General features: G+C 37.1%; 1 protein-coding gene across 3 annotated transcripts in view; it reads right to left on the bottom strand.

Annotated features, from left to right (window-relative positions):
- Window positions 1–12,319, bottom strand: part of nrg3a (neuregulin 3a) — a 519,285-nt gene that overhangs the window by 157,020 nt on the left and 349,946 nt on the right. For all 3 annotated transcript variants that reach the window (XM_032553044.1, XM_032553045.1, XM_032553046.1), the window contains one exon: window positions 5,850–5,979. In XM_032553044.1, coding sequence (XP_032408935.1) covers window positions 5,850–5,979 — 130 coding nt within the window. The remainder of the gene's footprint in view (window positions 1–5,849; window positions 5,980–12,319) is intronic.

Raw genomic sequence — 12,319 nt, 5'->3', positions numbered from 1 at the left:
TTTGTTTCATACACAAAATGAATGAGATTATGTATTGATCCTGTGCCTGCAGTGAAATTTGTCATTAAATGGTTGATGGAGACAAATTACAATCTGAGAGCATAACTTCAAATATATTTTCTTGTTTTTATTTTTTTTTTCCATAATGTAGCAATTTAAAACTCAAACTTCAATTTAGAGGGAGCCAAACGTGCCACAAATTGACAAACACATTCAAAATTAGATCATTAATTAAATGTGTCATAAACTGATTAAAATTGTGAAAAAAGAAAAAGGCAAACAATTTTCAAATATACAAATAACACATCCATCAATCCGTCAGTTATTTCTGGCGGTCATCAGACGGGGTGAACCCTAGACAAGCCGCCAGTCCATCACAAAACACACACACACAGAAATGCCAGACTAACTAACCATGCACATGCACAGTTCAGAGGAACCCATTTTTATTAGTATTTATTTTATTTTCCAGAACCACGCATATTTATTTGACTCTTTATGATGTGTTGCAATATTTTCAGCTCCTGCAAGACATCCTGAATCTCTGATTGCAGAGATCCACAGCAATGTCCTTTAACAATCTTAGTCTTATTCTGTAAAGTCAGGGGGCGGGACTAACACTGCTGCTGTCCTCATGATTGGTCTCAAGTGGACGAATCAGAGGCAAATGTAGGTTTTGATCTTAAATCAATTTTGAAATGCATTTCTAAACTCTTTAGTTTACAACTACTAAAGTAATTGTTCTTCTAAAGGGTTTATAAATTAAACTAAGGAGTTTAATTTATAAACCCTTTAGAAGAACAATTACTTCTGATATTAATTTCAAGGGTTTGAACTAAAATTGAAGAAGAACTGTAAATAAGTATGTTGTCTGCAAAGAGACAGAACTTGATCAATTCTTAGTGGTTGTTTATATAAAGAGTGAAGGGCGAGAGTCTTAAATTGAAACTGTAATCAGCTCCTTTGAATCTCGGTCTTTATAAGCAGGCCGGTGAGATAAAATGGGTTTTCCAGATTTGTGTCAAAAGCTTTTGAGAAATCAAGAAAATCTACCAGTAAAGTCAAAAGGACATCATAAGCAGACTTGATAAGAACTTTATTATTCTAGAGGCAGAGATTGATATTTTAACATAGTAGCTCTGTAATAAAACCTTGAGTCAGTGTGAGAACGATGGGATCTAACTGATGATGACATGGAGTTTTGTTGTATGTAACAACTTTCAGATTCTGTGGATCCCTGTTACATTATACTTGACCTAAGCAAAGTACAAAGCATAAAATCTAATTTTATTATTGTATGACACAAGCTCCTATGCGGATTCCCAAAAGGCAAATCCCACATTTCTCCTACCTCATCCCTGAGAACGCTCATTGACACGGGATTCAGCTGCAATCAGTCCAGCTGTATTTTTCGCTTTCTAACTCGCCACACATTAACATTCACAGACTGTGTGATCAAGGCTATGGCCGTGTACGTCTCAAACCTCTGCTTTAACAGCAAGAGTTGTCCTCAGATTACGCTGTCATGGCAACAGATGTGAGCAGGAGAGAAGGTCAGCGATCCTCTCCGATCTCCGTCTGTAAGCACACTGAACAGCTAGTTGTGTTATTCAGTACAGCTTCAGTATTTCTCACTTCTGTCTTTTTCCACTTCCCTACAAACAACTTGATGATCCAAGTATTTGCTTCCCCTCAATACAACAGGCTAATATGAAATTGTTGGCTTTGCACTTTAACCTGCAATAGTTTTAAATCTAGGACTGGGTTTAAAACTACTATTTGTCCACATTCACCTTCAACACACCTTCCTAGAAACAAGCTTCAAGGGAAAACGGGAGGAAATGCCCTGGAAGTAGGATGTTTAAAAATCCTTACCACACTTTTTACATCTATCTATTTGCAGAAGCCGTAAAACACACATTTATCATTTGGTTACTGTATGCCCACGAGCGTAGAACATGTGCCAGCAATGATTTATGACCGGATGGTATCTAAGAGCCTAAAGTTGCCCAACTTGCAATTTAAAAACAAAGCTGGGACTCATTTCTAAATACTTACTGGTCTGCAACAAACGACTGAACCTTGTTATACAATCCAACCAACAAAGCATACATTATTTTATTTAATAGTAATCAGTTTTATTGTGATTTCAGTTGAAACTAGATGTTTATATTCACAATATAAAAAGACTCACTGTGTGACATTAAGCCTTTTTCTGTTTTAGGTTGGTTAAGATTACCACATTTTTTTATATTTGATAAAACCCAGAATAAATACTAATAATTGTCTCCATAATTGTATGACTTGGGTCATGGAATAGTCTGTTCAAGAGAACCGGTGCGGCTTGAATTCATACGTGAATTTGAAACAGTCTGGAGGCCGCTCCAAAAGCAGACCACAGCACAGGGTATTCTGGGTAAATACAACCGTAACAAACGCACATGTCTAGTGCCAGCACAAGAAATGACTTTTTGTCTTTTACTAAAGACAAAAGAGGAATTCTACAACCCTTAAAATCTGACACCACTCCATTTCTAGTTACATTTCATGAAGAAGGAAGTTCTTCAGAGGTTTTTATGTCATTTCCTGCCGTGGTTCTTAGTACAGTGCCACCACAGGAGAGGGAACAGGTTTTGCATAAGATTTGGTTTGTTTGACACAGTGCAGTGCGAAAGTGAACCACGCCAATTGAAAATGTCAAACTTTGCAATTTTGGTGCATGAAAACACCCTCAGACTCAACAGGTAACAAAGTTCAATAGTTTGTTTTTTTGGGGGGTTTTTTTCAGACCAGAGGATATGTATATTCCCACAGATTCAAATCTTTGTCCTTTGGTGCATTTACTTTCTGAGTTATTGCTTCTTATTCACAGAGCGGTCTTTCAGCTCATGTAGGTACAGGACTAGGTTTACTACAAATGAGACTTCAACCGACACATTTGGGACCAAAACACCCATCCTTGAAATACAGAACAATTACTGAACCTGACCTGTGTAGGTACATAACTCTCTTCCTGTTATTTTGGGAGATTTACTTCAGACTTTTCCGTTATGACACTCCAAAAATGTGTTTGAAATGTATTCTTAAAATACCTCTACAGTTATGGTTAGCACCAATGTTGTGTGAATGAACATGAAAGAAGACAAAAGCGCCATGGCATCATCATCATTTATCAAAACTAAAATATTTTTGGGACTCCACCTGGCCTAAAAAAACACAGCAACAAAAAGGTTCTGTGTTTTTACACAGCAAATGCAAACATCCCGTTTCAAATGTATGGGAATGGATATGCTATACTTCTTATATTCATACATTGATCTTATTGCTGCACCTTCATAATGTTCAGTTTTCAGCTGTGTTTTAGTTCTACATGCATACAGCACTAAACTTCATTAGAGCAGTCCCAGATGTTAAGCCGCAGCCAAGAGGAGGGAAAAACTTGTCTTTAAAAACAGGTCGCCTGGAAGTCCTGAGGTTAGATTTTGGGAAGATGATGTTCTGGGACTTAATTAGTAAAAGGTCCCACATTTGAACGGGCTGAGTGCCCATGAGCTCTCCTCTCAAATCTGGGGCAGCGAAGCACACACACACACACACACCCCCGCACACATGCTTGAATACACACATGGAGCACAATGGTAACAGCTATGAATAAATAAACACACACAGACACAGATGGAAGATGATGTAGAAAATAACAGCAAAATCCCAGACCAGTACTAGAAATAGTCGACTTGAAGCTCTATAGAAGCTTCATATCTTCAGAAAGCTTGACTGTTGATGACTATTGACTGCCTCTTTGTTGGAGGACTGTCATTAATGGCAGAAGGGTAGCTCTATTGCTGCAAACATTGTTTGACTTAATGGTTGTAAATATGTGCTTTTTGCTTCAATGGATAATCCAAAAAGCACTCCAAGAAAAAAAAGTCCACAATAATTTGTCAAATCATGTGCACGGGCAAATCAACAAACAACATTTAGTAACAATACATTACATTTATCTGGTCACAATATTGTATGGAAGCAGCAAAAAAATTAATAAATAAAAAAAGGGAAATTTCAACATTTTGACAGGAAAGATGTTTACAGTTGCAATTTCAAAAGTATGATTCTTGATCATTTTATTTGGTAAAGCATAAGGCACAAGACAATCATTTCCATCGAGGTCTGTGCTTATTCACACAGCAGCCTGTAGCAGGTTGTTGTCTGTTACAGCAGGAAGGAAAAGTTATTTGTTCAGTGTTACGTTTGGATCAGGTTGATTTGAAGTTTGGGGTTAAATATTTTGATACCTCAGGTTTTTAAATAAAAATCTGTTTGTGTATTAAAATCAAACATGTTGTGATATCTAGTCTGAATAAGAAGGTTGTTATAACATTGATGCTAACTATGAATTTGAAAAAAAGTAGATACTTAGGATGAATAAATCTGTAGGTAGGCTAAAGTGCCTTCCTAAATTGTTTTTCCTGTTTGTCATTAGCTTATGTAGCTAATTGTACTGTGGTGAGGTTTTATTACAGAATAGGGATATGAAAGGCAGGACTTCATCTTGTTCATGTGTTTTAATAATAAGTCTGTTAGGACAAACATTCAGCTAACTGTTAAAGTTAAATAACATGGTGGTTTGTTGCAAAGCTAAAGAAAATATGGACTCTTTCTTTTTAAAAACTGTGGGACCTGAAACTTGTTCAATTACAGTAAGTACCTAATAAATAGTAAGATAATTGTAAAGCACCTTGTTGTTTCAATATTACTGAAGTCTGGTCTGACCTGGTGTCACTCAGTAGTTTGCTAACTCATTCATTAGTTTACTAAGTTTCTAGCTGTTAGCTAGAAATAAAGTGAAGATGCCAAGAGTTAACTAATGAATGATATTAATTACTCAACAAACATGTTTATACAAACTTCCTAATCAAAGTCTTTTTTTGTTAGAAAATTCATTGGCACTTTGCTAAGCTCAGGAATGATAATGTAGAGTCAAAAATTATGAAGGTCTGAGAAAACATTACTTGTTGTCATGCATTGTAAAAACTGATGAAAATATTCCTCCTGTGTTTATTAGCCCTTTCATAATAAGAATGGATAACCCAAGCAATATTTTTCCCAAAACTACCCAAGTAGGCGTGGGCCAGTTAATGCTTCCACAGTATGCTAGGTTTTTACACCATTTCTGGTCCAAATTCACAAAAGTGTTTGATAAACTAAACGAATGTATCTGGTTAAATATAAATGTTGATACTTGTAAACAGTGCTGCCATCTTGCCAGATCCCTCTTGAAAAGAGGTTGCAGATCTCAACAAGGTTGATCTTTTTATCTGCCTAATTAAAGGTTATAATTATTATTATTAATGTTACAGTAGGCTAGCCCTTTCCCCTTAGAAAGATAAATTCAGTTAGTCTTCATTATTTCCCAGGGCAAAAATAAAGCGTTGAAGCTGACATGTCACAACATGTTTAGAACATGGAAAATCTATATTTATTTTTAAGATAACTGTAAAAGAAAAAAAAATCTGTAAGAGTAAGAATACTAATTGCTTTTATGTAAAAAAATTGATTATGCTATGAATATTTGTTGTACTTTTAGGGTAAAGCCCATGATTCTTAGATTGTGGTATTTTGCTAAAGCTTTTGTGTTTATATACAATGTTATGGCCGACCTTAACAGAAGTAAGAGTAAGATTCACTGAAACTCCACAAGGAAGCAACATTCAGGGAAACTAATGAAAAGGCGGTAGCTCTCTAAATTACCATCCGCCTCCCCAAAATTGTGGCAAAGACAAACAGAAGTGTGGAGTAATCAGTGTGTGAACCTTAAAATAACAGAGGCTTTAAATCAGGTGGTTACTTACTTGCAGTGCTTGTGGGGGCCACTGAGTGTCTCGATGACAAAGCATTCTCCACCATTGAGGCAGTAGGCCAAGTCCTTCTCATGGCAGGGTTTGAAATGCTCTGAGTGAAGCGGAGGCACAGTTGGGGATGCTGCAACGACACACAGAGTCCATGGCATCAGTTACAATCAGGCCTGAAACAGCGAGTGATGGATGGTGAAGGATCTTAATCCACCGCAAAAATGAAAGCAAATCTGTTTTCTAGCTACACTCCACTTGAGACTACATAAGAGTAAGTCACACAACACACCAAACCCTTCTGATAAGAGCTAGTAACGGGCCATTGTTTGTTTAGACCCTCTAACAATGCCATCAAAAGATGGATGGAGGACGATTAATAGTCTGTCCTGCTGTGATTAATACTCAGTGGTCACAGTAGCGTTTTTGACTCGACTTTTTGCTGTGATTTATCACAATACGCACGGGTGAGCTCAGATAGCCCCGACTTCTGAAAGCATCGCCGCACATTAATGGATGGTTTTATCATTTAAATGAATAAACAAAGAACCAGTTGCTTGACAAGTCATCAACAGAAACACCCAGAAATTCTGTTTGTTCAACACCACTGGCATTTTAGTGCCATTTGAGGATAACTTAGTTTACAAAAAACAAAAAATCAAGAAAAAAAGTCCAGGCAGCCATCTATCAGGAGCGATTCAAACCCTGAGATTCAGTTGGTCAAGACATAATAACGTGAGGAGAAATCTGATTTACACCCCAGATGATGTTATTACTGCTAGACCTGACTGCTGAGTGTTTCCTTTGTGCTTGCAAATGAAAAATGAGGCAACGAAGGGCTCTCATTAGCTGAACCCAGCGTTTCTTTCTCTTTTTTCTGCCTTTCTTTTTGAAAGAAGCTTGACGGGCAGTTATGATCCAGAACGTTAAGCTTCAGTGATTAACATCAGGATGCAGTTACTTCCTCCAGTGTAGTGATTACAGTACGAGTTCGGTCTTTAATGGTGTGTGGAAGATGCATCAGAATGAGCTGCAGCTTTTGCAATCAAGAGACGAATAGAATTACAAGCAAGTGTTTGGTGGTGGGGGAGAGGCAGAGGGAAGGAGCTGAGCTATTTCAGGATGGGATTCAAATCCCTTAATAAGCACCATGAGGAATGCTTATGGTTCACTAGTGGCTGGTGCTTACTGGGAATGTTCCACTACGGTTCTGTAATTAGCTGGTGATGAACTGGATCTGAGGTGAAGGTTAGGCTGAGGAGAGAGACCGGCTAAGAGGGTAGCAAATGCTTTCATTAGCTGGAAGCATCAACAAGTTGCAGATAAAGAGAACATTGTTTTAATCAAAGTAATAAAGCATAAAGTTACTTTTAAACACACTTCAGTGTGGAAAAAAGTATTCACCCTTACAGATTTCTTCAGATTATTCAAGCACGTTTTAAAGGAGCGACATTATGTGTGATTTCATAGATAAAGTAACTATGTTACCTTCAGTTGTTATAAAAATGCTATCAAGTATGACTTAAAACAAATTTTACTTTGTGAATTACAGCCTTGAAATTGGGCCTCTCTCTCTTTAAAAACTCCTGCTTTTTCTGAAACTCTGCCTACAGGAAGTCATCACAACATGGCTCCTCTATTAACCCTTTATTGTTTTTACCAGCCCTGCTCTGACATATGTATCTCCTATAATGAGCTCAGCGATTCCACCAGGTGTTTGCTAATTGCTGCTGGCTAGTCTGAAGGAGCAGAGTGAGGCTGTGTGAGGAGGGCTGCCCTGTGAGGCTGAAGCTCAGAAGCTTGGAAACCGCAGCTCTGAGGAGGAGCTTTGAAGGCGGGGCTAGGTCCACCCAGGCGTTTTGCACAGCTGACTGGTTGCCATGGAGATTAAAGGATTTCTCAAACATGCATGAAAGAATCAAGGCAACACTCCAGATATGTTTTTGCTGAGGGAATGACATAACATGTAAAGCTAAAAAAAAGTTACTTTTTTTTAGCTGCCCCTTTACAACAAAGATCACCAGAATTCTGTTCCACATGATTCTTTTGTCACTTCTGCTATTGATCAATACTGATCAATACTGTTGATTCTAGCCTCAGTTTCTAGTTGTTAGCTGACAACTATAAACCACAGCTCCCTGGTCTTCTGTTGCCTCAAGCCTAAACGTGTTGAGCTCTCAGAGATGTTATTGTGCATATCTGGTCTGTAATTAGCTGTTATCTGAACAACCAGCTTGTCCATTATCCTCTGATATCCACATGAGTGTCCCTCACACCGCCGGCGAGGTTCTTAACTCTTTTCTCTTTAACCCCTTTTCCTACATTCAGATGCTCATTTTGAACATCTGCGTATTGTCTTCACCAATCACACTGAGTCGCTGCCATGTGGTCGGCTGAGTCGCTGTCTTGTGTTAACAAGCAATTGAACAGGTGTATCTAATGAGGCAGGCAGTGAGTGTATTTTTCAATTGGATCTCATTACAGACATGCTTAGTCATTGTGGGTTTTCCTTCATTTTCATGCTTAGCAGGATCATAATTTCAGTCTGGTTTACTGCTTGTTGTAAGAAGAGGTTAGCATTAGTCACATCACAAAATCCTTCCAACAAGTTTGAATAATTTTATGTACACAGGTACATAAAGCATTTCTTGGTCTTAAAAACATAAATAAGTGAGATCTTTCAGCATGCAGGCTCCTGCATACTCTAGTCTAGTGTACTGGACTCTATGAGCCACATGGATCCTGTTCACAACGGTTGAGATTTCATAGCCAAGCCAATTTCCTTCATTTCCAGATGGATGCTAATATGCATTCTCTAAGCTAGTATGGATGGATGGATTTGCTGTCCATAATCAACAGTTATGGAGTTGTATTGTGGAACGGGCATATGAATAGGAAATTGTTGTACAAAGACTAATTAATGTTTAATGATACCTTTCCCAAAAGTATGTTGCTAAAAAAATCCTGCATTTTAACACTCCACAATATCTGAATAGACTATTATTTAATAACCTTTGTTGTTTCATAAATATACCTCGCTGTATATTCTTGTAAGAAATTCAACTTGATTTAAAGTAAAAAATGGGTCTATTTCATGTTGAGAAATGAAAAATTTGCTTAATAGTAAACTGGGGAAAAAGATTCAAACCAAGGACCTGTTTGGTGTAAAGCAGCAGTGCTACCCACTGCTACACCGCGCAGTAGGGTTTAATCCATTGCAGTTTTTCTTTGTTTTTTTTTTTCTGTCTGAGCAATGTTGTTGGTTTATCTCACTATGTACCGTTTGGATACTGTCACTAGTGAACAGGTTTTCAGACTAAGTCACACGCGTTTCCCAAATGTTCATGTTAGCAGTCAGCAGATATTTTGCTGCCCTGTCGCTGTTCCTGCCTCATTACCGCCTCCTGCACAGAGCTCTTTCACTATCATGAAGTAAATATTTTCACTTTTGCACCTACTTATGGCGATTCTCCACAAATCTTCCCATTCTCTGTACAGCGCTGCTGTCTGAACTGCGTCTGATGCAGTAATGTTATGTCTCCTCTCCACAGCTGAATGCTGTCTAATTAGTGAGTGAACATCAGGATGAAGACCTGACACAGTAAGCCTAGCTTGAGGACGTAGAAGATCTTCAGTTCAGCTTGGTTCTTCTTCTAGCTGATTCATAATTTGACTTCACTACAGTCTTTTAGATATTAAAGTACATTTTAATGAGTTTCTAAGTAACTTTATTTTTTTTATAACATTGAAAGGTTGCTGTCAGACAAACTCAACCTACCATATGGAACTTCATACCAAGAGGCATATAATCTCCCATTAAAAGGTTAGGTGTTTACTTCTTTATAGCTAAGTGTTTTAATCTAACAAAAAAAAAAAAAAAAAAACTGAAATGTGACAGAATCATATCTGTTGGTGACCAAAATTCAGCCAAACCAAGACCAAGGTTTGTAGGTGGACCAGAGTTCACATCAGAGGTCATTATTCATCCACACCTCACTGGACTTTAGGCTACCAGACTGGAGTTGGATTAAAGAAACTAAACAGGGTTGGTGTGAATGCTTTGATAGTCATATGAAGTTGCGTGTTTGTATGCTGCACCGATGAGGACACTGGTTCTACCCTGTTTTTATTCATCATGTAAAAATAATGATATTTAACGATGGCCACCAATGTATTTCATAAAGAAGCTCTTAGTTTCCAAAGCCTGTGTTGTTTTTGCAAGGACCACACAGATTTTGTGAACAGTAGGAATATAAATACATAACCCTGGTGCATACATAACTCGGACAGCTTGTGAGAGTTGAGTATAGCAAAAGTATTTTTTTTATGTCAGAAAAGTAATATATCAGAGCCTTGAAAGCAGTAGCAAGAAGAGTTTTCCTTGAAAGAAGATTGACAGACAGGGAAAGCTATGGCTAAAATTATGTGTACCATTGGTAGCTTTATATTTTAAATGATTAGAAATGTTTTTATTACACCCATCAAATCAATTTTAGAATCACTTAATCACTTTTTGCATGTTTTCAGTCACTAGTTACTTTATCACTATATTTTTAGCTCCCTCCACAAATTCTCTATAAGATTAAACCCAGAGTTCTGACGCAGCCGCTTCAAGACGTCAATACTTCTCAAGTCAGAAGAAACATATTGGCAAAAATGAAAACATTAATTACAATTATTCAGACTTCAGGTGGACTTAGATTTGTCAAGGAGCAAACTGTCAGCTGAGACATAAACAAGAAACTGAACAAGCCCGTTTATATTTCTGTAACAGATACATTAATTCACTCAAACTGCATCAACTCACATTAAGATCCAACCGCATAACATTTCCATAATGTTACTACAACGCTCTATGAGCCTAATCCCCCATATTGCCTTGGCTAATCTTCTGATCAATAAATTGCTGACCTCTGCAAAATATATTTTTTTAATGAGAAAAATTCCAACAAGGAGTCTTTTAAGCTTTTAACAAAAATAAAAGGAAATATCAATCTGAAGACTGCTGTAAAACATCTGTTTAATCAATGAAAACCTCACAGCAGCAGTGTTCATTTTCAATAATGATGTTTATTGTTTCTATATTAAATTTTTTAAATGGAAGATGTCAGCTGTGAAATTATTCATCAGCACTGAGTTCTCACCAAGTCATAATTTGATCTTCCTACTCCCAGTTTTAGGTATTTTACTTGCCAATTCAGCATTTTGCTTCCACTTCTAACATTTCAATCCAAGGGTTTTGCAACTTGTTTTATCATTTTTTTAAAACCTTTATAAACATGTTGCAGTGTGACGTCATGAATGCGAGATCCCGCCCCCAGCTCATGGTCAGCTCCCTGCTGCGAGCTGACCATGACTACCATCGCTACCATTGCTTTAAGCTGTTCAGTTGTCAACATAGCATGCTAAATCTTAAATATGTGAGTGATATCAAAGAAAGATGGACACAGTGCTTTACTACTAATTGTCAACACTATGACAACTAGATAAATTAAAAACAAAATAGCAAAGGAGAGAGAAGTAGGTCAGTTATGCTAGCTTGACTTTGACAACCTTAACATATAGGTGTGCTGCAGAATTCTGTGTGTAGCATAGGCGACACGTAAAGAGAGAAAAAAAAAGAAAACAAGTGATTTTGAGTTGTTCTTCAACAGTTTTCCTGCGGTATTTTACCGTCACTGTGGCGTTTACCACTAAGTTTCCAGTGACTTTTCATCTCAGTCTTTTTTCCCTCCAGCGTTGTGTGCATACGTAAAATTTCCAGGTGTAAACAAAAACATGCAACGCGTTGTTTTACAAGAAAAAAAACATTTTCAAACATTCCATCTCTTCAAGTCTGAGTTCTTTAGGTTCAGAGTTGCTGGAGGTCTTCTAACCACCAGCAAAAGGTCATCAAGGTCTTCTTTTTTTTATTAACCAAACCCACTGTTCATAAAATATCAGAAGTGTTTTATAGCTAATATCTAATGTTTTGTTCACAGTATGAATGCTTTTACTTCTTTTAGCACAAAGAATACTCAATAGACTTGGACTTAATTTATTGCATATGTGGTTCAGATTCTTCTTTTTTTTAAATGACAAAGTTTAATATTACAAAGTAGAAAATAATTTTTCCAACCGGATCATTTAACAGAAGCCTATTGAGAAAAACAGAGTATATTTTAAATGAGTAATTACTTCTTCACCTGCAACATGTTTGCTCATTTATAAAATCCCCACTTGACCCTTAACCCAGATCACAGTTCAACTGTAAGCAGCAGGTCATGAAGTTACCAAGACAACATCTGCAAGACAACATGTAGGCCTGTTGCAATAAATCAATTAATCGCACAATAAATTGAAACAAGCATGATTTATTGTTTTTCTCTTTCCTTTCTTTCTACCAAACATTGGATGATAAAAGTCTTCAGTCTGGTGCCTTGGTCTTTTTACAGAAACTTCATAATTCATTTGAGTTGTCATTTCTGCTGTTT

Source organism: Xiphophorus hellerii, chromosome 22 (genome assembly GCF_003331165.1).
Source record: "Xiphophorus hellerii strain 12219 chromosome 22, Xiphophorus_hellerii-4.1, whole genome shotgun sequence".
In the NCBI taxonomy this organism is placed as follows: Eukaryota; Metazoa; Chordata; class Actinopteri; order Cyprinodontiformes; family Poeciliidae; genus Xiphophorus; species Xiphophorus hellerii.
This window is presented reverse-complemented; position numbering and strand designations above follow the sequence as displayed.